Here is a 23,381-nt window from a genome sequence, read left to right as displayed (position 1 = left end):
GATTTAATTGGTGATGAATGGTGATATATTGGGTTATAGTGATCATCATCATTTCTTCTATGCTGGTTAAATTCCTAAGTGATGGTTATTGATTTATTGGGTGAGTGGATTGATTTCCTACATAGTGGATGACAATCTCCTATGTAATTTGTAATGATTGGTGAGGTCTTAGAGTTAGATTTTATTTAGCATTTGATTCTCACCATCATAATGTTTGAAATAATAAAATAATCTAACCCTAGCCCTCACTGTAATGTTTTATTGGGGTTGACTCAAGGATTTAAGGTCGTTAACCCAGCAGTTGGGTAGCACAGTTGGCTCAGTGGCTAGAACACTTACCTTTGCAGCACTAGGATGTCAGGTTCAAATCTTGGCCATCTACAAAAAATGTGTTTTCCCTGTGTTTGTGTGGGTTTCCATTCCACATCCCATAAACACATAATTAGGAAATTGGTTTTCCCTCATAGTTGGCCTTAGACTGTGTTCATGGTATGTGAATATGGTAGGGACATTTGATTGTGAACCCCTTTGAGTGATAATGACATGACAATGGACTTTGCAAAGTGCTGGTTAATATGTTGGCGCTACATACGGTAAGTAGTAAATAATGACAGCATCAAGTAGAATAATGATCAATCTGCCAGGGATAATTCATAAAACTTAGCGATTTGTGAAAATTCCCTTTGCAAATACCCAATCACATGCAGAAAAAAAAACACAGTTTTTGCTTGCACTTGATAGATGGCTATAGTTTACAAAGCTTTATCTCATTGACCATGCCAAGTGAAATATTTCTTTCAGTCTGAACAGCCTTAACTCCTTTTTTCCAAGAAAGGAAACCACACCAGAACCAGAATAAGACCTAAAGGCCAGCTATATATCATAATTCTCTACACATAGGAATAAAACTGTTTTATTTTTCTGTATGTTAAGTAGATAAATTAGGATTTAGCTTTGCAGGGCTTTTTTCTCTTAGCCGTTACCTTCATAATCCTATGCTGGGCGTCTTCATTCATTTGAGGTGCTTTACTAAAGAAATATACACTGTTCACTTACAAGTTTTTTTGCGCATAATTGGATGACTGAAATCCATTTACCAGTTAGTAATTTAGTAAACTTATAGGACAAATCTATTTAACAATATGATACGATTTAATATAAATTCTTCAGATTGTAGAATAGATCAATTTTTTATTTTCGCATGATACATCAGAAAAGCTGAACCAAACAAGAACCTTTTATGTGGACTGTAGGTGCTTGCTCCACTGCTCCACACACAGTTTGATGTTGGTTGGAGTAGATGTCTTACACAATGCCTTGGTACAGTGTACATGCATTCTACCATTATGCAAAAAGACTTTGAAAACAAAAAAGGTAAATAATTTGTCAATGTAAAACTGATTTTTTTTCTTTGTAATGTTTGAAAAATAAAACAAGTGTTTTTGAATGTTATCATACTTCATTTCACTATATTTACCAAATTAACCATGTGCCCTTGGTGTGTTTCATTTTCCCTTATTTAGATCCTAAAGTGGCTTTATAAGCAAAGACGTTCACATTTAGGATTCCAGGCTAAATTCAAGTGATAAAGAAACACTTTACACATGGAGGGAAAGAGATTGGACCTTCACAAAGGCTTTCCTCATAATATAAACTGTATAGACTATTCAGAGAGTTCCAGACAATTCTGTAGATTGTTCCTAAGAGATGGATGTGTCTCTAGATACACAAAATGTAACTAATACTACAAAAAAAATGTAACAGTGTGGATTGTTTCGTCTAGAGAGCCTCAGTGACAGTCATACAACCTTGCCATATTTTTTATGTTCCTTCTCATCAGTGTGCACAACACGAAGAGAGATCACAGGTACAAATATCAGACTTTATTGACACATCACAGGATTACAACCATCTGACTGGCCTCATCTAGAAAAATGTACAAACAATGTGGAACATGCAGCAATCTGGCTGTGTCGTAGGTAAACACTCTTGCCTTTAGGTTTTAAAAGAAAGCCTAATAAATATTTCCAAAAAAACTTATCTGTGTAACAAAATTGCAAATGTGCTCCCCTAAATAGATCACACTATTGGTAAGATGATGACAGATCTGTAGGACATTATAAGGCTGGAATGATAGAGATGAGCTTTTGCTGGGGTCTACTGTAGAGGGGAACATTGCAGCTATTGCCCTGGAGAGGCAATAATCTCCAGATTTTTGTTGCTTGATTAATATTCTAGCTACATTTCTGAAATGGTGACAAAGAAGGTATTGTTCTGGGAATTCTAAGGTAGGTGAACACTAATAAAGCAGGGGTTACAATCAGAGTTTATTAGCTGTTATCAACCCACAGCTTTTGGATATGTTTGCAAAACCATATTCTGACACTAAAGGTCCCATAATATCAATGTAGTTGAGGATCTTGTTTGGCAGAAGAGCATTGTGTAAAGGAAATTTAGTCATTTGTACTTGTACCATAGAAAACTAAGCCTTTGATAGTCCAGTTGGCCATCATATCCTTTCATGTATATTTACGCTCAGTCTTTCAACAAGATTGCTGGTAACTGTGTGCTTGACAACAGAAGTGAGATAGTATTTGTCTCATCCAGCATGTGTTGTTGGAGTCAAAGTGCTCCCCCACTGCCTCCTCCATGTGTCAGTTCATATGGAACCCAAGTGTTCTTTTAGGTCATGTAATCCTATTGCACTGCAAGGATCCTTATTCTGTGCAAGTGACAGTTTGGTCAGTAAGAATATTTTGCAGAGCACAACCTCACAAAAATATCCGCCCACTCATTTCTAGAGCCTGAGTATTTGCTGTAGGTCCACTATACGTTCAGCTCCTTCGCAGGGTCCAGGAAAGTATAATGTATCTGTGGAGCCAAGGATGAAGGTCAAGATGTCCATTCCACTGACTCAGTGAAGACCACTGTCCATGTAGCCAGTTATCCTCTCTTATCATCCCCCCAAATCTGAAAAGACCTATAAAGCATGACACAGGGACCAACATAGACACCAACACAAGAAACCAGCCCCAAAGCTCCCCCGGTCCTCCACTTCATAACGGAGGTGCCTACAAAGGCTGCCAGTGTGTAGAGAAGAAATATTACTGTTAGGATAACAACCCCAAGAGAGGATGAGGGTAGCAGGGTGGAAGCCTCCCTAAAATGTCTGTGAAGTCTTTTCCTGGGAAGAGGGAGGGTGCACTCCACTCAGCTTTCAGATATCCCAGAGCTCCCCCCACCCATCTCCACAGTCACCTTCTACATCAAAACTTGCTGAGAGAATAGAGGATGGAGCACCAGAGGCAGATGATGGCCAAAGCAGCTGAGGTAGAGCTGCTTGTGTTATGCACAGCCCCCGGTCCTGAGAAGAGAAAGTGTTCATTAATCATTAGTGATTGGTAACAACAATAAAGCCTGGCCTGATATTTGTGTAGTAAAAATAACAGAATAACATAGTACTGTCTAATAATAGGATGGACTGGATATGTCCAGCAGGGGCAAGAGTTTCCCCTACCTGCATTGACCGCTGTTTGGCAGGCCTGAACTCTCAATGACCCAGCAAGGGTTCAAACACCTCAAGATTAAACAGGACTACTTCAGAGGGAAGTATGAAGAGGTGAGAGAGTCAGACACCATCCACCTATCTTCACTTATGGTAATTTAGGTGACCCCAGATTTATTACCCAGCCTCACCTGTACTATTCTTGGTTAGGAGCAGTTTCCATTCTGGTTAATATGTTGCCTGGCACCTCGCCATTGTAATAGAGAGAGGGGGATAATTTCTTCTGTAATTTTTTGTGATTCTGTATGCAGATATTTATTACCCATTATTTATCTTTGACAAGTGGTAAAGATTTAATCAGGGGGAGAATGTAGCCCCTTGGTAATACCAGGATGGTCTACTAGGCTGTTTTACAGTTTACCAAAGCAATAATATACATCTGGAGCCAATGTGCTACAAGGCCACTAGATTTCACTCTCCATGATTGTTTGATTCTATTGTATACTGGTAATGGTTAATTACATGTTATCACAGAGTTCATGTACAGATAACAATTCCTGTCCCTGCTAGCTGGGTGAGAAACCCCAGACTGGAGGACTATGAGTGATATATATAAGGAGGGTTCCAGGAAGTACTGTCAGAATAGGAGGCCACCTATACAGAAGTGCGTGCTGCAGGTGGACTTTATGGCATTTCCCATACCAGAGGAAGAAAGTAACAGGCAAATGTGCCATATTCTTCAAGGGGGATTATTGATGCCCATGCCTTCTATGTTCCTATTATTTCTGGTTACAGAGTTATATCTGACCCCTTTGTTAGTGTTATGTGCACAGTGCTGAGCATATACAGGTCTGTGTAATTGTGTGCATGTGAAGTGATTCACCTTGTAATTTTACTATTACGTGAATCTATCTGTATTAGAGTTTACATACAGCTACCAGTACACTGAATAGATGTAGTCCCCCTTGGTCTGGGAGCTTAGGTAGAATTAGTGTAGACTTCATTAAACAGAATTGGATAGAGCCAGGTTAGGTAACTGACGGCCCATAGGGAGTAGAGTTCTGGTTGCAGCAGCAGAATAGAGACTCCTTAGGGAGGGCATATGCAGAATCAAAGTCTGAAAATCTGTCTGCTAATTTAGGTTCTAACATTTAGAGATGCATCTCATTGACCATCTAAGCTAACATATCTCTCCTTTCATTATGGGGACAGGCTGAGGGATAGAGCCTATTCATCTCTAATATGTGGCTGACAGAAGGGCTCCCAACTTTAGAAGTCTTTGCTGCCATTTGTGATGTGTCGCTAATGCGGGTTGCTACTATTGCTTCTCTTCTTAGCAAGTCACACCAGTAATACAGGTTTCTCATACAACTAGCCCAGAAACATTTCCCACACGCAGGAGACAATCGAATCAAATGATTGGTAGTTCACAGACAACACAGACACTTCTGATCATACCGAATAGGATGACACTGGCATTGCTATTGCCCAGCTTATTTGATGCTACACAAGTATAATTCCCGTAATCCTTTTCAGATACATTGAAGAATGTCAAAATGGACATGTGATCTTTGTTCTCAATTCTGACTCCACCCAGGCCATTAGATAACCTGTAGAATACAAGCAAAATGTATCACATTAAAATCTTCTAATAAAAATTTGTGGATTTGTTCTGGAAAATAATCTATTGTAAGAAAATTCAATAAAAGTTGTCATTTTTCCTTTCTTGTGGACACTCTACCAGGCAGAGTGGAAGGATTCACTGCCATAAAAGATGTACTAAGTTTCTCCATCTGCCACAGTGGAAATATATGTTCCTAATATTTGGCCCCTGTAGTGTGCAGAGTCAGTAGGTGTTGCATCACCAGGTCCAAACCACAGGTGGGGGAACAGACAAGAGAACATCTAGATTCTGCAGGGTAATTTTATACCCTAGGACACAATACATGTTTAAGCTGGCATGTTGCCTGATAAATGAATATTACAAAGTATTTCAAGCCCAATTATGAGAAGTAGTTGGCCACATAACAGTTTTTGCAGTGATGGTGACAACAGTGGACCATGCCAGCATAATGAGATTTAAAACACAGTCACTTCCCGACCCAAAACTTGATGTAAAAATGGGGGACAATTAGGAGAAAAGAGAAAAAAAGAAGATTTGTCACTGTATAACAGGAAACAACTGAACAAGGACTTTCATCCCTAGGAAATTTCAGTGACTTGTTTTACTATATATATTCAAGTATAAACTGGCCTCAAAATGGCATTAGAAAACAAATCTCAGTTTATACTCAAGTCTTACCTTGTGATATGTCTCGGAGCAGCACTGCAGTGAATCACACACCAGTAACAACCAGGGTTTGCTGTGGCAGGGACCACCTACCTCACATACATCTAGAGTCACACTCCAGAGAGACCTGGAGCGGGGGAACATAGTGAGGGGTTATTGGAAGGCCTCCATGACTGGGAGGGGTAGGGAGCAGGCAGTGTAAGGGTTCAGTGCTGGAAGGTTCAGATGGGAAGTCGTTAGACGAGATCGGGGGGTGACATGTTTGAGGGGAGAGGAAAGAGGTGTGATAAAGGGGGGGAACAGAAGGGATAGATCATTTTGCAGCAGAGGGAGTGGTGACGCAGACTGAAGATGCAGGGAATCCCAAAAGTGCCGGCACTGGAGCCAGCCGGCTTTTTTCTACTGCGGCCGGCTGCAGGAGGATTCTCCCTGTAGGCAGTGAGGCTGGTCTGCAGGAAGATGCTATGGGGTCCCTGTTGGTGTCTGCCAGGCAGGACGTGGTTTGGGTCTTGGAGGATACAGCAAACCAGAGCAACCCAGTGCTCATAAACTGAAGGTCTATGAGCACTGGGGTCAGGAGGGTGGCTTGGGGGGGGGGGGGCTTTGGCGGCTGGTGGGTTAGTTAGCCCACGTGGATTGGGGGTAGGAGCGGGTAGAGGTAGGGGGAGGTGGGGGGGGGTGGAAGGGGTAGATAGATGGGCTGGGGTCTGGGGGGGTAAGGAGCAGGAGGTTCTGCCAGTTTTGTGGAAGTGCTGCTGGGGGTTTAACAGCTGTGAGAGTTAGGGGGGTTAGGGGGGAGAGTTCATTACCAGGGGTCTCGGTGGGTGTGGGTGGTGGGGTGGCTACCAGAGTGGGCTTGGGGGAGGGGGTAGACAAGGTGGTTGAGGGTTAGCAGCAGGAGTTGGTGGACACAGGGAGCAGGGAACAGGGGCATTGCCCGTCAATCTAAGTGATGTTGCCTTTTGGAAGACAGGTTTTCTGCTGGCTTTCAGATTCCTTGTGCTTTAAAAGGAGCCGCAATCTTTGGCAAGGAATTTGAAGTTCGCCAGAATGCACCCTGAGGTGGTGAAGGAGTTGGAAAAAGACGTGGGGCTTTGGACCCGCCAGTTGCGGGTTTGGTGGTCTCGTTGTTAGGGGTGGTGCCCAAGAGGGAGCCGAATACATTTCGGCTCATTAAGCATTTGTCCCTCCCAGCTGGGGCCTCAGTGAACAATACACTTGACCCGCAGCTGTGTTTGGTTTCTAACATGTTGTTTGACAGTGCTTTGAAATGGGTTCGGAGGTACAGGAGGGGCGCTCTGTTGGCAAAAGCGGATATTGAGGCAGCCTTCAGATTTTTGCTGGTTTATCCAGACAGTCAGAGGTTCATTGGGTGCACGTGGGAGGGTGCCTTTTATGTGGATCGCTGTTTGCCAATGAGGTGCTCCTTGTCCTGTGCCTTATTCAAAACGTTCAGTATGTTTTTGGAGTGGACGGTGCATGAGGTGGCCAGGGTGGCATCAGTCATTCATTACTTGGATGACTTTTTAATTATCAGGCTGCCTGGAAAGGCTGTGTGTAGGGTTTTGGTGGCAACTTTTGAATTTTTGGTGGAGAAATTTGGGGTCCCCGGAATTAGTTTTCTTGGGTATAACTATCGATACCATGGTGATGGAGTGTGGGCTGCCGGCGGATAAGTTGGAGGCACTTCAGAAGGAGGTGCTCAGGGCCTGTGATCAGCGGAAGATAACCTTGAAGGAACTCTATCGTTCCTGGGTAAGTTGAATTTTGCCTGCCGGATTATTGCCCGGGGCACTTTAGTCAGCTGAATAAAGGGCTTCGGGAGGATTTGGGGGTTTGGAAAAATGTTTTGGGAGAGTACAATGGGCGGTTGGTTTGGATGGAGGGTCCAGTGTCTACTGTGGATTCGTAATTGTTAACCAATGGGGCAGGATTGTCGGGGTACGTTGTGTTTTGGCGGGGCAAGTGGAGTGCGGAGGCGTGGCCGGAGTCGTGGAAGGAAGCAGGTTTGGTGGCGAATTTGGCAGCTTTAGAACGGTTTACCCATGTGGTGGCGCTGGAGTTATGGGGTAAGAGGTTGGCTAATAGAAGCATTCGCATGTACTGCGATAATTTGGGGGTGGTATAGGCGGTGAATGCTTATTTAGTTTCCTTGCCGCCGGTGATTAGGTTATTGCGTCAATTGTTTTTTTGTTTGCTTGCGATGGAACATTGCTGTGTGTGATGTACATATTCCGGGAACTGTTAACACAATTACCGATTCTTTGTCTCGGTTTCAGTAGGAATGGTTCTGGTGGTTGGTCCCAGAGGCGGAGAGTCGGGGTCTCCCGTGCCCTCAGAAACTTTGGAGGATTCCCTTGTAGCGGGTATGATGACGGTGTTCTGTTAGTCAGGCGACGTAGCGAACTCAGCGGTGTGGAAGGAATGGTGGCAGTTTTGTGAGGAGTGTGGGGGGGCTAGGACAGAGGATGAGCTGATGAGGATATTGATTTATTTCTTGTGCAGGTGTTTTAAGCGAGGGGTGTCAGTGGCAGTGCTGAATAGAAAATTATCGGGTTTGGGGTTTCTGTTCAAATTCATGTTAATTAGAGATTTGAGTAAGGAGTTTCTGGTTAGACAGGCGTTGAAGGGTTTTAGAAAAGGAAGGAAGGTGGTAGATGGCAGGCGGTCGGTGTCATTTACTTTACTAGTTGTGCAGTCTGCAGGTTGGAGGGAATTTGTAGATCTAGGTATGAGGTGTTGTTATTTAGGGTGACTTTTGTTTTGGCCTTTTTTTGTGAGATGAGGTTATTTAGAGCATTGGGCGCTGGGAATCCCACAGGTTTTGGTTGTATGTGCCTCCACATTTGGTTTAGAGAGGGGGGTCTTTGGGGGTACGGTGGGTAGTTGTGGTTGTGTGTTTAAGTGTTTTTTGTTGCTTCATTTTAGGTGTTGCCCAGTGCTTAGTGTGGATCATTGGCCATTCGTATGCGTGCTGAGGGGCCAGATGAGCTGCATTAAGGCCTGATGGTAGGCAGTTGGGCATGCCGCGGTCAGAAGCTGTAATTTGGTGGATCGGAGTGCCCGGCATGCAATGGAGCAGGGTGCTTGCTGAAATACAGCGGTACCTGAGATGGGATAAGAGCCCGAATGGTATTGTGCTACATGTTGGGGGGAATGATTTGGGGAAAAGGCCGGTGCGGGAGTTGGTGTAAGATATTAAGTGGGATATGTTGTTGTTGTGCACTATGTTTTCGGGGATTGTTGCGGTGTGGTCAGATGTAGTGGCTAGGTTGAATAAGGCCAGAATTAAGGTGAACATTTGGTGTGAGAGACCCATCCATGGTATGGGAGTCTCTGGAATTGATGTGGTTATGGGAATGTTTAATTGTTCTGGTTGGAAAAGGGTATCGTTCCCGAGCTGGTGGTTGCGGCAGGGAGCAAACATATCACGGCAGTGCAGACCCAATAGTATTGGGGGGATGTAGTGGGGGCCTTCGTGAACCAGTAACCTGGGGAAGTGTTTTGGTTAGTCAAGGTTGATTTAAAGGATTTTTTATTAATTAATTATTGTATGTGTATTGTTATTTATGTTAATTATTTGTTGATATGTTATTTATTGTTATTTATGATTATTTTATTGTTGATTAAAATTTGTGTGTTTAATAAAGGGCCTGTAAGGCCATTTAACCAAGGTGCTGTGTGGTATATGTTTTTTTTTTGGGGGGTAGGGAGGGCACTGGATGCGGGGTCTCTAGCTTGTCACAGTCATGGAAACATCTGTTCTTCATTTAATATCACAGAAAAAAAAGGCACATAAATGTCCTTAGATATGCACACCGTTTTTGGGCGAGAAATAAACGTTCTCCTGTTCCATCACACTGCAGCGGAGTGAGCATTGTGTGGTCATTCTTTCATCAAGAACTGTTAAGTCAGAGCCAAATACAGCAAATGTTTTGATCAATCTTGTATCTTGTTATATTAGCAGAAGATAGAATTGGGCTGAGCCCACAGACACACTGCCTTCCTATCTTCTCTTTATTGGTGGCACAATGCAAATAAGTAAATATGCCTACAATTGTTTATTGGCAAAGTTCCCACCTCTGTAATAGACATGCTCCGGTCAGAATTCAGCATGACCGGTCACTTAAATACAATACATTACTGTGGTGTGTCCAATGTAATTTTCTTAATTGGGACATTATCAAGGCTGAACAACAGCAATAATGCATCACTCTAGAACCCATCTGCATAGGGTAGTGCTGTTACAAGGTTTTAGCTCCCAAGACAAAAAGGCCTTTCCACCATGAGCTATGAAGTACTTTAGCAGCATAGATTGCAGCTCCTGATCCTGTTGTCCCTCCCGTCCAGTTAAAGCACCCAAGACCGTCAACTCTTGGTCTGGTAAGCCTAATTCTCCAGAGACTAGTCTCCACTTACAATCATGGAAGCATCTCAATTCATCTGTAAAGTGTCAAAGCCCATTGTAATCCCCTTCTTCTGATGTTCCTTCAATGTAGTCACAGTACACAATCCCCTATAAAGAATAAATATTATTATGATTTTTCACTCACTCTGTGCCTTTTTATCCCAAACTTACCGTGTATCATCTTTGTACCACTGGAATTCAGCCAGTGGGACAGCCAGGGCAGAGCAGCGCAGAATGCCTTTCTGTCCAACAGTAGCTCCCGTGTTTCTAGCATCAGAAATGTATGGAGGGTCTGTGAAATGGACAGACAAGATTCACCCAAACTTTATCCAACATTCTTTGGATAATATTCACTGTATGTTTAAATGAAATTAAACACTAAATTAAATTGCAATAAAGGATTCACTGGGCAAATACTTCACAAACATAGATAAAAAATTGGGCTCTATTTATAAAACACATTCACCAAACATTCTCTTGTACAGAATCAATCCCTGCCACTGAAAATACATGGGCCTGGAAGTTTCTCTGCTATTTGGTGAATGTCATATTTACTGTTTTAATAGACCCTGTAGATATTACCTGCTGATGTATAGGATATAATGTAGTATATAGTGTACTTTGCAAAGGGTCTGTGCTATTATGTTATACATACAGATTGTACCTGCTGGTGTTTAGTGCCCCTGAGGATTAATTCATGCTTAATAGATAGTATATTAGGCCTCAATATACAATGTCAGCATTGTTCATATCTGGTTATCATAAAAGAAGAAGAATTAGGGGCCACTCACAGTTGACTGTGACTCTGACTCTGCGGACATCTGGCATGGACACCTCATTGGCAGCACTGCATTCATATAGTCCCGACTGCTCCCTGGTGATTCCAGCTATCTCCAGATACTCATCATCACCTACGAATCCATGAGCTGTAAGATACAGAGAACAAAGGAATCCGTCATAAAAATGGCACATGGAGAACCCTTCACGTGTATATATGGCTTCCCTGTGAACACCAAGCTCCTTCCAGACACAAACACCAGATCTCCACAAGAAAACGGACAGGGACCGAATAATATCACATAAGCTATCTTGTTCTGATCCAAATATATTGCACTGCTGCAGTTTTCATTGTGTTACCTCCCATTTAGCCGCAGCATTGGTTGTGATCAGATTTTTTAAGTAAAAGCATTTTTTAATCACTGTATACAAAAAAATAAATAATTATGAAGCACAAAAGTGCTAGAGTATATTCAAAGCTAAAGTATTGGGTGGAGGGGTTCTATCCCATGATGTTTTATTATTGATCTCTGTGAAATATTAATTTTCACAAGAAATATTATTTTCTTTTTGTCATGAAAATAATTGTCACTGAGACAGTGATGGAAAACAATAAGAGGTAGTCATTTGATCAGAATGCATACTCCAGTGACAACTGTTTCCTTTTTCTTTTCCAGCACAGAAAGTCATGCGATATCAGCAGTAAAAAAGGAAAAAAACTTAGAGTATTGAAAGATTCCCTATTCCAAAATTAGAAAATGGCATATAATTTCATTAGGTAATTTACACCAATCCAGGAAGCCATGCAAATCACTGTGCTAAAAACCAGACTCTTTTGCAAGAGAGAATTTGTTTAGCAAATGTGGTGAAAATGTATTTTGCAGACAACACCCAACCACATTCAATTCACATTCACTCATTTCTCTTCAGTACAATACAAATCACAAAATTAGCTACAAACAGGACAGAAATCACAAACAGTTCTGATCTCATCCTACTAATAAAAGCTGTGAGCTAGGACCCCAAAATTTCACCCAAAGTGATCGGAATATCTATGTGTCTGCCAGAACACGTATAGCTGGTAATTTGCCACCTTATAACATTCATTTTTTAAAGCACCAAAAAAGACAGGGGTAGTTTTCTGCTGTAATAGTTATGTCATTCTCTGTGCATTTCACTTATATGGGTATTACTAATCCCAGTGCACTGGTAATACTTAACACATATCGCTGACTTTTCATGTCAGTAATTTAAACAAAAAGTTAGTTGGAAACAATGCACTATAACATCTACTCTACTATTTTAATTTATTAGAGAGAGAGAGAGAGAGAGAGAGAGAGAGAGACAGACACATTCTTTAGGGAGCATTACATCCTCCCTTTCATTTCTGTTCTGAGCCTAGAAGCAGCCTGTGTGACTGTCACTGTGTTCATTAATACATTCTCCATTAAATATTTTCCTTGCTCTCCCTCTGCTTATTATAGTACCAGAGTTCCAGGTTCTTTTGTCCCCTGAAACTTTTACCCCATGTCTTCTTGCCTCCCCTCCTCTCTTTGTGACTTCAGCAAGTGACAGAATGGGGACAGACTGTGTAATGGCAGCAGCTCAGGGGAACTTACCAGCATAGGGATGTAGAAATAGAAATGTGTAGCATTTTAATTAGTTCTTACACTTAATATGCAAATTTTCACGTCCTTCTTAGGCTAGGTAAAATGAGATTTTTAAGCACTCCTCGCATTTAAATAAAAGAGCCAATTAAGCAGCCAAGGTGTTTATGTCCTTTATGTCACTGCTGGTCTGGGCACACATTTCCTCTGGAATTAAACTTTGGGGAAGAAAAAGTTAGACTGTGCAGATGCTCCTGTGGATGTTTCAACAGAATAACATGGTACCACAGTGTAATAATAATAATGAAAGAGAATAAGAATAGCTAGTGTGTTGATATGTATTCCCAGTAATGACAATCCCACCATTCCTTGTATCCCTCAACAGCTGACCTTTCTGTAAAATGACTTGTTATAATTACCAAGATGAAATCATATGCTCTAAACCAAACACCTGGGGAAGAATCTTTACACCAATACAGAACAGAACAAAAATAAGCCCATACCTTTAGCTGAGCCACCAGGAGTGCAGTCCACACTTACATCATAAGGTATGGTACATGGTGGGTATGAATAATAACCACCATATTTGTTTAGATGAGTCTTCCACTTTTATCAGTTCAGAGATACACAGAGCAGGAGTATATTTCTGTATATTGAATTGATGTGATATATAAGTTGTTCGTTTTACCCAGTTTGAGATAAAAAATTCTCATACATGTTCATCACACTCACTGGGAAACATTAAAACTTTTTGTAATAATAATCAGCCAGTGTGTTCATATAGAAATCTTGCTTGAAAGGTGTAATTGTAAGAGGTCTGTAATAAAAAGTGTATCATCCTGATCTAATTCTTTAGCACCAATACCTGTCAGATTTGGACATTATAGAAGGTAACTAAATGTGTCACAGAGATCACTTACATTTCTCATAATAGTGCTTCCACGTCACAGCAGGTTCAGGTCTGCCACTGGCCAAACATCTCAGAATCACTGTGCTGCCTTCATTCACCGTAACATCTGAAGAGATATTCCAAATTCTTGGGGGAACTGTTGAAAAGGGGCAGAAAGAAATGAAGGAAGACAGAGGGAAGTAAAAGAAAGGGGAAAGGAAGAGAGGAGGGGGTATAAAGAGAAGGGATAAGGGTAAAGAGAGAGAGCGAAAGATGGGAATAGAAAGGGGGAGAATGATGGATAATAGAGGAAGAAAGGGGGCATAAATGTAAAAATGTAAGATCATGCTTCAAGTTTTATAATTGGAATTTAGAGATATGTACTGTATATGACTGCAGTTCTGGCAATTAGTGTAACTGTGACAAAATATATTTCTTTTACATTACTACATTGTCTCTATCCCAACACATAACAAGATCGTAAAATTTAATAATTTAATATGTTGCAAATAGTAACCAATGAGAAGTCAAGTTTACTTTCAAATGGTAGAAACATAACTGGTAAGTGACTTGATGCTAGGCACAGCACACATGCTTCTCCTGGATTCCTGTCAAAGAATTGTGAATATAGATGTGCTGACTCTCATAGAAATATGATTTCACTTTTTATCACTTCAAATTTTTAAATTGTAGGACGTTTGTACGCTGATCTTTTTCATACTAAATTTGTGACTTTGTAAAAAAAGAGTAAGGCCAAGTCTACACTGATAACCGTTTAAACACTTATACATACCCATGGAGCTTTTGTACAAGCTTTTAGGCATTTAAAAAAGTGTTTTGTGCTGCTTCACAATACTGCTTTACGCATTAAGATACCTCCTAGACCGGGTCTTAGCAGAAGTCTCTTGGTTTCAACAGTACATTGCAAATACATAACTTGCATGAATAAGTTCAAGATAAAAATGTTAATGAAATTGTTCTGGACCTTGAACCAAAGAATGAAATACATAGAACATCAAGCAAAATATATCAAGTTCAAATCAAGTCTATTAAAGTAGTCAACATTTAACAGTTGATGGCTGGAACAGTTCCTGAACAAGTTAGGTTTCTTTTGCAATGGTATAAGAATTGGGTAAGTCCTCCCTAGTTAAAAGCAGTACAACGTCCATCCATAATCAGAACCCAAAGCACTTCTATTTAAACAACAGGCAGGGTCATGTTAGGACCCTGGTCACGTGCCCAAATCTCAAGTGCCCAAATTATAAGTGCAATGGGAATTAATCCAGGGAATTGACACAGGAATTGGAACAGGCTTGGGCATATAATTATACTCTGCAACTTCTATCTACCACCTTTGGACTGATTTATCCATCTGGACTCCAACACATTCTCTGCTGCTGCTGCTACCATTCTAAACTGGTATTTCATCAAACCATCTCTTTGATTGAATCATCATCCTGCACTCCTGGAACAAGTTTACAAGCCTCACTTGAACCCATATTATTGGACTGCTTCTCTTGGACTTCAGTTTGCCACATTGTTTATTGTACGCATATGGTTCCCAATTATCTGTAAAATGTATTATTCATCCTGCTCTCTCTTTGTTGGCACTACTCCCTGCACTCCCCAGTCTGATAACTCATTGTCTCCCTGCTCCTTCACTCATCTTATTTCTCTGTCTGTGCTCCTGTACCTTTTACTTCTACTACTACTACTGATACTGTCTGGTGACATCTCACCCAAGCCTGGTCCCTCACACAGCCTCTACTTTCCGTTCACTCTCAGTAAGACATTCCCTTCTCCTAACCTCATCCCCATTCACCCTACCCATAAGCCCTTACCCCCTCTCTCTGGCAGTCTATGGAATGCCAGATCTGTTGGCAACAAATTATCCTCCATACACAACCTTCTCCTTTCTAAGTCTCTGAACTTTCTGGCTCTCACTAAAACTTGGCTTTCCTCCTCTGACTCTGCTGCTGCTCTCTCCTATGGAGGCCTGCACTTTACACATACCCCCAGACCTGGCAACAAAGTAGGGGGTGGTGTGGGTCTCCTTCTCTCACCTAACTGTACATACAGAGTTCTTTCTACCCCACCCTCTCTCATTTTCGCTTCATTTGAAGTCCACTCTGTCCGACTCTTTAGCCCCTTACCCCTCATTGTTGCTGTTGTCTATCGCCCCCCTGGACCAGTATCACAATTTGTGGAAAACTTTGCATCCTGGCTCCCACACATTCTTTCCCATGACCTGCCCACCCTTATCCTTGGTGATTTTAATGTTGGAATGGATGAGCCCAACCTTCCCTCCTCAGCCAAACTGCTCTCCATTACCTCCTCATTTGGACTCACACAGCACAGCAATGGCCCCACACACATAGCCGGACACACTTTAGACCCGGTATTATCTAAACTCTGCAACCTCACCCTCCTTGACAACTCACCATTCCCCCTCTCTGATCATAACCTTATCACTTTCAACCTATCAAACCCTTGCCATCCCTTGCCACATCCCAGACCTGATCAATGGCAGAGAGATATCCGTAACCTTGACCACAACCTTTTCTCAAACTGCCCTGCGCCCCTAACCCCCTCCCTCTCCAAAATCACCTCCCCAGACGAAGCTGACACCATGTTAAACCACTCTCTTTCCCTGGCTTTGGATAATGTTGCTCCTGCCACCTTCCGCTACCCCCGCCCTGCCAACCCCCAACCCTGGCTCAACAACCACACCAAACAGCTACAAAAGTCTGTTCGTGCAGCCGAGCGCAAGTGGAGGAAATCTGGCCTCAGCGCTGACTTCATGGGCTACAAAGCCAAGCTTCAAAGCTTTAACATAGAGCTCACTGTCACCAAACAAAATTATTTCTCCGCAGTCATTTCCTCTCAAGCCTCCAACCCACGTAACCTCTTCTCTACAATTGACGCTCAAAACCCATTTTTTCAAACTTGCCTACCCGGCTTCTTCTGTCATTTGAAACCATCACTACTTCCCACCACTACATATCTCCCACCCTATTGTGTGTGAAATTCCCCCACCTACTAGATTGTAAGCTCTTCGGGGCAGGGTCCTCTCCTGCTGTATTGCTGTCTGTATTAGTCTGTAATTTGCAATCCCTATTTAATGTACAGCGCTATATAAATCCTGTTTAATAATAATAATGGCGCTATATAAATCCTGTTTAATAATAATAATAATAATAATAATATTATTAATAATAATAACTTCTTTAATAGGTTCAGAAAAAGGTCTTGACTACTCCACCTCTTACTGTTCTCACTTCCACATTATGTACATTTCCATCTTGGCTGGGAATTGCCTTTAAAATAAGTCCATTAGGTCAATCAAGATGATGGACTTGTTGAGCCCTCAACAAGACGAAATCTCCCTCACGTAAATTAGTCCTTGTTGCAACAAACTCAGATATTCCTTTCTCCCCTTTTTCCAGAAACGACTAGCAAGATGCTATACATGTTTCTATCGGAATTTGTAAAGATTGTTTTTGAGAGCTCCAAGTGGAGTAGGAATTTCTCCCACTTTTTGTGTCAATAAGGCAGCTGGGGTTAGAATGGCAGGAGACTCTGGGTCAGAAGAGATGGGAACCAGAGGCCTGCAGTTAATTGTAACAGACACTTCAGCGAGGAAGGTGGTTAAGACTTTGTGAGTGAGCTTAGCAGAGTTGGTGTTCAAAAGCATAGAGTCCAAAATGCGTCTAGCAATCCCAATCATTCTCTCACACGGGTCACACATATGGGATGAATGTGGTGGGTTGAACTTCCACTCACAACCGTTTTTTCTTCAGATAATCCTCGACTGGCTTTCTGTCTATCTACAATTCCTTGCAAGGTCCAATTAAATTGGTATCACAGTCTGACCTCAAGAGTCCTTACTGGTCCTCTAATTGCGAGAAATCTTCTCGGGGCAATTATGAAGCTTGATGATACAAAGACTCAATTACCTCTATATCTACTGCTCTCACAGATAGACATGTGAGAGGATTACTGCCCACCATTTGTTGTGTGCCTGACATCCACAAGTCTGGTGAGTGTCAACACTCCATGGTCCAAAGACGTCAAGACCAACATTTGTGAAGGGTGGTGCCATGGCTTTCGGTAGATCAGCCATGTGCTATTGCTGTTGCCTACCTCTGAACTTCTGGCATTTGACACAACAGTGTAAAACAGAAGCTATCCGTCTCTTTGCCCAGATAACCTATATAACCAGCAGTGCAAAGTGTTCCTGTGAAATACCTGCCTTGATGGCTAACCTTCTCATGAAAGTGTTGAAACAGCAGGGTAGCGGTGTGATGATTACCTGGTATTATTAAAGGATTTAACTCATCACTGAAAAAGAATGCTCTATTTAGGCATCTGCTTACTCTTAACATTCCTTGGCTGTCTCTTTTCGGGTTTAAACTAGCAAGAGGGCTGGCCTTGGGAATAAGTCTCTTACTTTGAAGACATTGAATTTCCTCAGCGAAGACCTCTTCTTGAACACTACAGATGATATGTAGTTCTTCTTTCTGGAGCTCCTCTTTACCAGGTGGATTCCTAAATATGTGCCAACCATGACATCCTAAAGGTTGATCAGATTTGTGATATCCATTGGCAATATGAGCAAATCCAGCTATAGCTCTTTTCAGTCTTTACCAATAAAAGGAGCTTTCATAGTGTTGGGTCTGGAATACAATGTTTGATGTGGTTTTAAACAAAAAAAAAACTTCAGGATGAACCTCAGGATTAGTGTCTAGGTCTATGACATCAAAGGTTGTGTCATTGTTAGAATCTGTTGCCAAAAACTCAGTAAGAAGTCAGACCTAGATAACTAAGTGGTCTTTGCTAACTTGGTAGCTGCAACTGACCTTGAAGCAATGTCAACAGGGTTCAAATGTGTTGGAACATGGTGCCATGGTGCCATTGCTCTGGCTTGCTGAACTTCCTTATGCGCTCAATCCTGTATAAAAATGATATTAGATGCACCTTAAAGATCCAGGGTTAATATGTTCCAGGATTTTAGAATATTTTGTTACTTTACTTGTTTTTTATATAGTGTAAATCATGCTTCCTAAATGTTTTCTTGTATTTTTGGGTTTGCTCCCTTTATTGATTTGTGTATGGTCTGTTACCTTTTATTGTAAGTGAAATTGTAAGAAAAAAAAAGAAAAAAACTGTGTCACTTATAGAAAGTGAGAAAAAAATGTCAGATGTTTCCATCAAGTTAAATAATAATGATAGCTCTACCTGTGTTTATTCATCCCATTTACTGTGATTATGCTACAGATAGGCAAAATTATTAATAATAATTATAATAATATTATTATTAAAAAACAGGATTTATATAGCGCCAACATATTACACAGCGCTGTACATGAAATAGGGGTTGCAAATGACAGACAGATACAGACAGTGACACAGGAGGAGGAGAGGACCCTGACCCAAAGGGCTTACAATCTAGGAGATATATATACAAATCCGAAGCTGAAGATGGACTGTCATGGCCTCATGAATATTGTCTGAATCTGTTTTGTGCTGGGAATCCAATGCAAACCAGGACAGTCCTGATAAATCTAAAACAGTTAGAGGGGTATTTAAAGAAAAGAGTTTGGGTAGTAAGGAGCCTATAAGGGGGGTGTTTACGGAGAGGAAGAATTTAGGAAGTGGGGAGTTCATGTGAGTGGGAAATTTGCAGAAAGTATAAGTTTTGGAGGGTAGTTTACATTCAGAAGAAGTTTGGAAAGGAAGAATTGTACAAAACATGGGGGGGGGGGGTTAAGAAGGAGGCAGTTTATTGTAATGGAGAGTTTATGAGCATTAGAAGTTTAAGAGGGCAGAATTTACAGACAGGAAAAGTTTGAGAAGGGGGTTGTAGAAGTGGGGAGTTTATGTAAAGAAAGAATTGGAAAGGAGAGATATGGTAGTGGAGAGCTTAAAAGGGTGGGATTTAGGTAGTGAAATGTTTAGTAGTAGAAATGTTATTGAGGTGGAGAGATTATGAACAACAGGAGTTTACAAATAACTAGGTTTGAGCAGCATTATATACTTATGTAGTTTATATGAAGTTGAAAATCTGGGATCATCTGTGATATTTGTGTTAACACAAAGAAGGGAGTGGTATTTTTTTATTAAACCAATATTCAAAAATATCATGTCTTACTACTGAAGAACTCTCATTATTCGATAATATTATTGTTATTCTCTAACCAGTGTTTTTTTGTCTGAGGAGGTAAATCGAATCTATTGTATATGGGAAAATTTAACTGATGACTTGTAATCTAGCCTAACCTGAATAAATGGTCACATAACTAGCCACGAGGCTTTAAAAAGACTTAGCTGGAGCACAAAGTATTTGTCTATATAGCATTTAACTTTGCAGCTCTTCGTCTTTGTGGTAGCAGCACTTTGTTATAACTAATTTTCCCAATCACATTGAGAATTGTTCTGATTCTTTATACAAGATAAGGGACAAGAGAAGGATAGAATTGGGGGAGAAATGTTATCATTATCTAGGTTGATTTTAAAGTTGTGAGGGAATGAGAAGAGGCAGTCTTACCTTGCACGATGAGGTGTACACGGGAGGTTTTGGGGTGATTGTCTGTCTGGATAGAGCAAGTGTATGGTCCTTCATCAAAGATGTCCACATTCTGTATCTTGATGCTGTACTGGGTCTTGGTGTTGGCTATCAGAACCACCCGGGGATCTATTGACCATTTATCATTGCTGGTATATAAGATAGTGCTGCGGTTTAACCAGGCCACCCGTGTCACTCGATTGTCTACCGCACACCTGCAAATTTACAACCAATGTGGATCAAAGTGAAAACAATTCAAACAATATTTGGTCATTAAAATAATAAAATAATAATGCTATGTAAAAAGTACTCTACTGTACTAAAGTCACAAAGGCCCTTTTATTTTTCCATGAAACTAATTGTATCTATTACAATCAGATTCAACAGGCTTTTCGTGAAGCTTCTAGGTAGGGCTAAAGCCTCTCCTTCCTTCCCAGGCTCCCATATGTATATGTGAAGCTCTTCTGAGCCCAGAAAGGAGGCAGTGCTGGGACCCCTCATTGCCTTCATTAGTGTTTGTGGAGTGGACCTGTGCAGACACATGATATATATAGGTAACTTTTGATTAAGGTGCAATTAAGCGTCACAATTGCTGAATTAAAAAAAAATTGTGTTTAACCTAAAATGTGGCACTAATGGATACACTTCACCGGTGCTGTAGTTGGACCAACTTCTTTACATCTGTTCCATGTCAAGTGGTGAGCCTCTATTGTCCTATGGGTCAAATATGAATGGGACGATTTGTATTTTATTCAATCAATTGTGACATAGGCCTGATATGCCATATTTTGCTCCTAAAGAAGCAGACATTATGGCCTGCAAAACGTATGGAGTCTGTTTTTAGGACATATGTGAGAAATTGAGACTACTAGTTGATTGATGTTTTTTTTTATATGCACTATTGTCTTAAAGATGTTGTTTTGCTTTTTTTTTTGTAAAAAAAAAAACTGCTTTGTTCTCAGTAAGTTATTTGTAAGTCTCTAAAGTCCCTGGTATTTTTGAAACGTTTTCTTTTTCTTCATGAAGAAAATTAATTATTGGGATTCATTTTGATAGTGTACATTTATTCATGAGTTAGATGGAATAGAACATGCAGAAGAAATATATCTATTTGTAGTGCTGGAACCCCTGTTATTCACACAGCCTGGTGTTTACCTTTTTGTTGGTCTACTGACCTGAAAGCTTGCCACACAATATATAGTTGATGTAATTTATCAGCACTAATTGATGATGTCATCAGTTTGATCTTTGCATGCCATTTTTGGAAAAAAATGCGACCATAGTAGATATACAAGGAGGATATATTAGACCACATGACCATAGAAAAGTGATTTGAGTCCTAACCCCGAGCAGAGGGACATTATAACATGTCTGGAGCCACCAGAAGGGAAAAACAAAGTGATCCTCACAGCAAGAATGGGACCATGGAAAGTAGAACTCTGAATTTTTCAGAATTATGTTGTTACAAATTTGTATTATTCAGGTTACAGTTAAGTTCCCACTGTGAATAGTTTATTGCAGCCCAACCAAGCTTTTTTATCCAATTCATCAGATAATTGTAAATAGTGGACACATTTTTTTTTTTTTTTTTTTACAAGAGATCAATACATAGAGATCAATCAATCCGGGGAACAAAGAGCCCACAGACCACAAATGAGGAAGATTGCTGTTCAACAGGCACTGAGTGGAGCTCTGTGTAGCACAAAGAACAGCACAACACTAATATTGTATGTGTACAAAGAGAGAAGAAATATCAACCCATACAGGTTAACATTTATTCTCTAGCTACGAAACCTAAATTTTATGGGTAATGAGCCACATTGAAATGTCTAAAATGGTAGCTACATAAAATATGATGGTGTTTTCTTCTGGGAGCTAGGTTGAGGTAATTTTTAATTTCCCCCAGGAAACAAATTTTATGTAATGGTTCAACACTCAGGCAGAGAGAGGATTCTGACCCAAAACAAATTATCACACACAGGGAAATCAAATAATTACAAGTAAATAGTAATAGCAAAATAAACTCTTTCTAGCTAATCACCAAAAAGAGGGTCATGGCTTGAAAACAGTGAATCCTTAAATCAGGAAACCAGAAAATGTGCATAGTATAGGAGACTAAATGTTTCATGTATTTACCAAGCTCTATTTGTGTCACTAAAATATAACCTGTGCCCCACATGTATTAACTCCACAAGTATCATTTGTGCTCCCCAAGTATGACGTGTTCCCAAAATATTGTGTGCACCTCCAGGAATCATATATAGCACTATAATGTTGCATATACTATATCTCTCCCAGATATCTTGTTTACTCCTTCAGTCTCATGTTGCCCAAGTTTTACATTTGGTCCCCAGTATATAACAGTGCCATTGATTCTTACCATTGTATCTCACAGCTACTTAACAGACCTGCTAAGACACACGCAATAATTTATTATAAAATACGTTTTTAAATGACAATGAAAGATATAGCAACCAATTGTTTTACTATTCACTGATCTGAAAAGGTGAAATCAACCTGTTTTGTACATCCTTGAGAGGAAAACATGACTAAGGTCATAGCAGGAAACCTGCAGGTAGACCAGGCCTTTAGGATGACATAGTGGTCACCTAAATAACGTGTGAAAACTTTCTGGGCATTGGCAGACATGTAGAAGAACAGCATTCTGTTAATTTGGTGCCTTGGAATTGATGGAAGGAATTGCTTACACAATTGTTGGGCATAGCACCAACTCCTCACACTACCCCTTTCTTTTCCCTTACCCATTCTCCCATCAATTAACAGATCATACCCTTTATTTTGTCTGAATGATATTCCGACACCACCTAACCATGGCATGATATTACCACCAAACTTTCATCCAACCCAGTGTTTCTCAACCAGAGTTCCTCCAGAGACTGGTAGGTGCTCATTGAGAAATGAACAGTTTGTGCAACTCAGGTCAGTTATCATGGACACCAATGATCCTTTTGGCTATTTGTGAGAGTGACGTTTTTTCCATTGGTCAGTAATATAAGGTATTTTACCTACTGACTACCATACTAATGTACTGTGGGCTGTGGATATAGTGATTAAAGCAAGGGTTCCCCAATAAATGATAATATTCAAATGTTCCTCCATGTTAAAAATTCGAGAAACACTGATATAACCATTACCCCTGGCTCCAACTGCCCCACCTTCTCTACAACAATTTCCCTTCCCTAGCCACATTATACTCTCCAAATATTCTCATCAGCCCCTGCCTCAACCTCTCACTGACCCTTTTCCATCACTAACACTAACTGCCTCATGCTTTTTTAATTTATTTTATACAAACATTAGCCTATACTCCTCTGCAACC

At 40.7% G+C, this 23,381-nt stretch overlaps 1 protein-coding gene across 4 annotated transcripts in view; it reads right to left on the bottom strand.

Annotated features, from left to right (window-relative positions):
- Positions 1 to 1,863: 1,863 nt before the first annotated feature.
- Positions 1,864 to 23,381, bottom strand: part of LOC140341089 (opioid-binding protein/cell adhesion molecule homolog) — a 224,381-nt gene continuing 202,863 nt past the window's right edge. For all 4 annotated transcript variants that reach the window (XM_072426627.1, XM_072426629.1, XM_072426628.1 and 1 more), the window contains 6 exons: positions 20,024 to 20,256; positions 13,508 to 13,633; positions 10,995 to 11,129; positions 10,375 to 10,495; positions 4,964 to 5,115; positions 1,864 to 3,364 (listed from right to left, as the gene is read on the bottom strand). In XM_072426627.1, coding sequence (XP_072282728.1) covers positions 3,267 to 3,364; positions 4,964 to 5,115; positions 10,375 to 10,495; positions 10,995 to 11,129; positions 13,508 to 13,633; positions 20,024 to 20,256 — 865 coding nt within the window. In that variant the 3' untranslated portion in view covers positions 1,864 to 3,266. The remainder of the gene's footprint in view (positions 3,365 to 4,963; positions 5,116 to 10,374; positions 10,496 to 10,994; positions 11,130 to 13,507; positions 13,634 to 20,023; positions 20,257 to 23,381) is intronic.

This window comes from Pyxicephalus adspersus, chromosome 11, assembly GCF_032062135.1.
Source record: "Pyxicephalus adspersus chromosome 11, UCB_Pads_2.0, whole genome shotgun sequence".
NCBI lineage: Eukaryota > Metazoa > Chordata > Amphibia > Anura > Pyxicephalidae > Pyxicephalus > Pyxicephalus adspersus.
The sequence above is the reverse complement of the archived record's forward strand: the minus strand, read 5'-3'. Positions and strand labels throughout refer to the sequence as shown.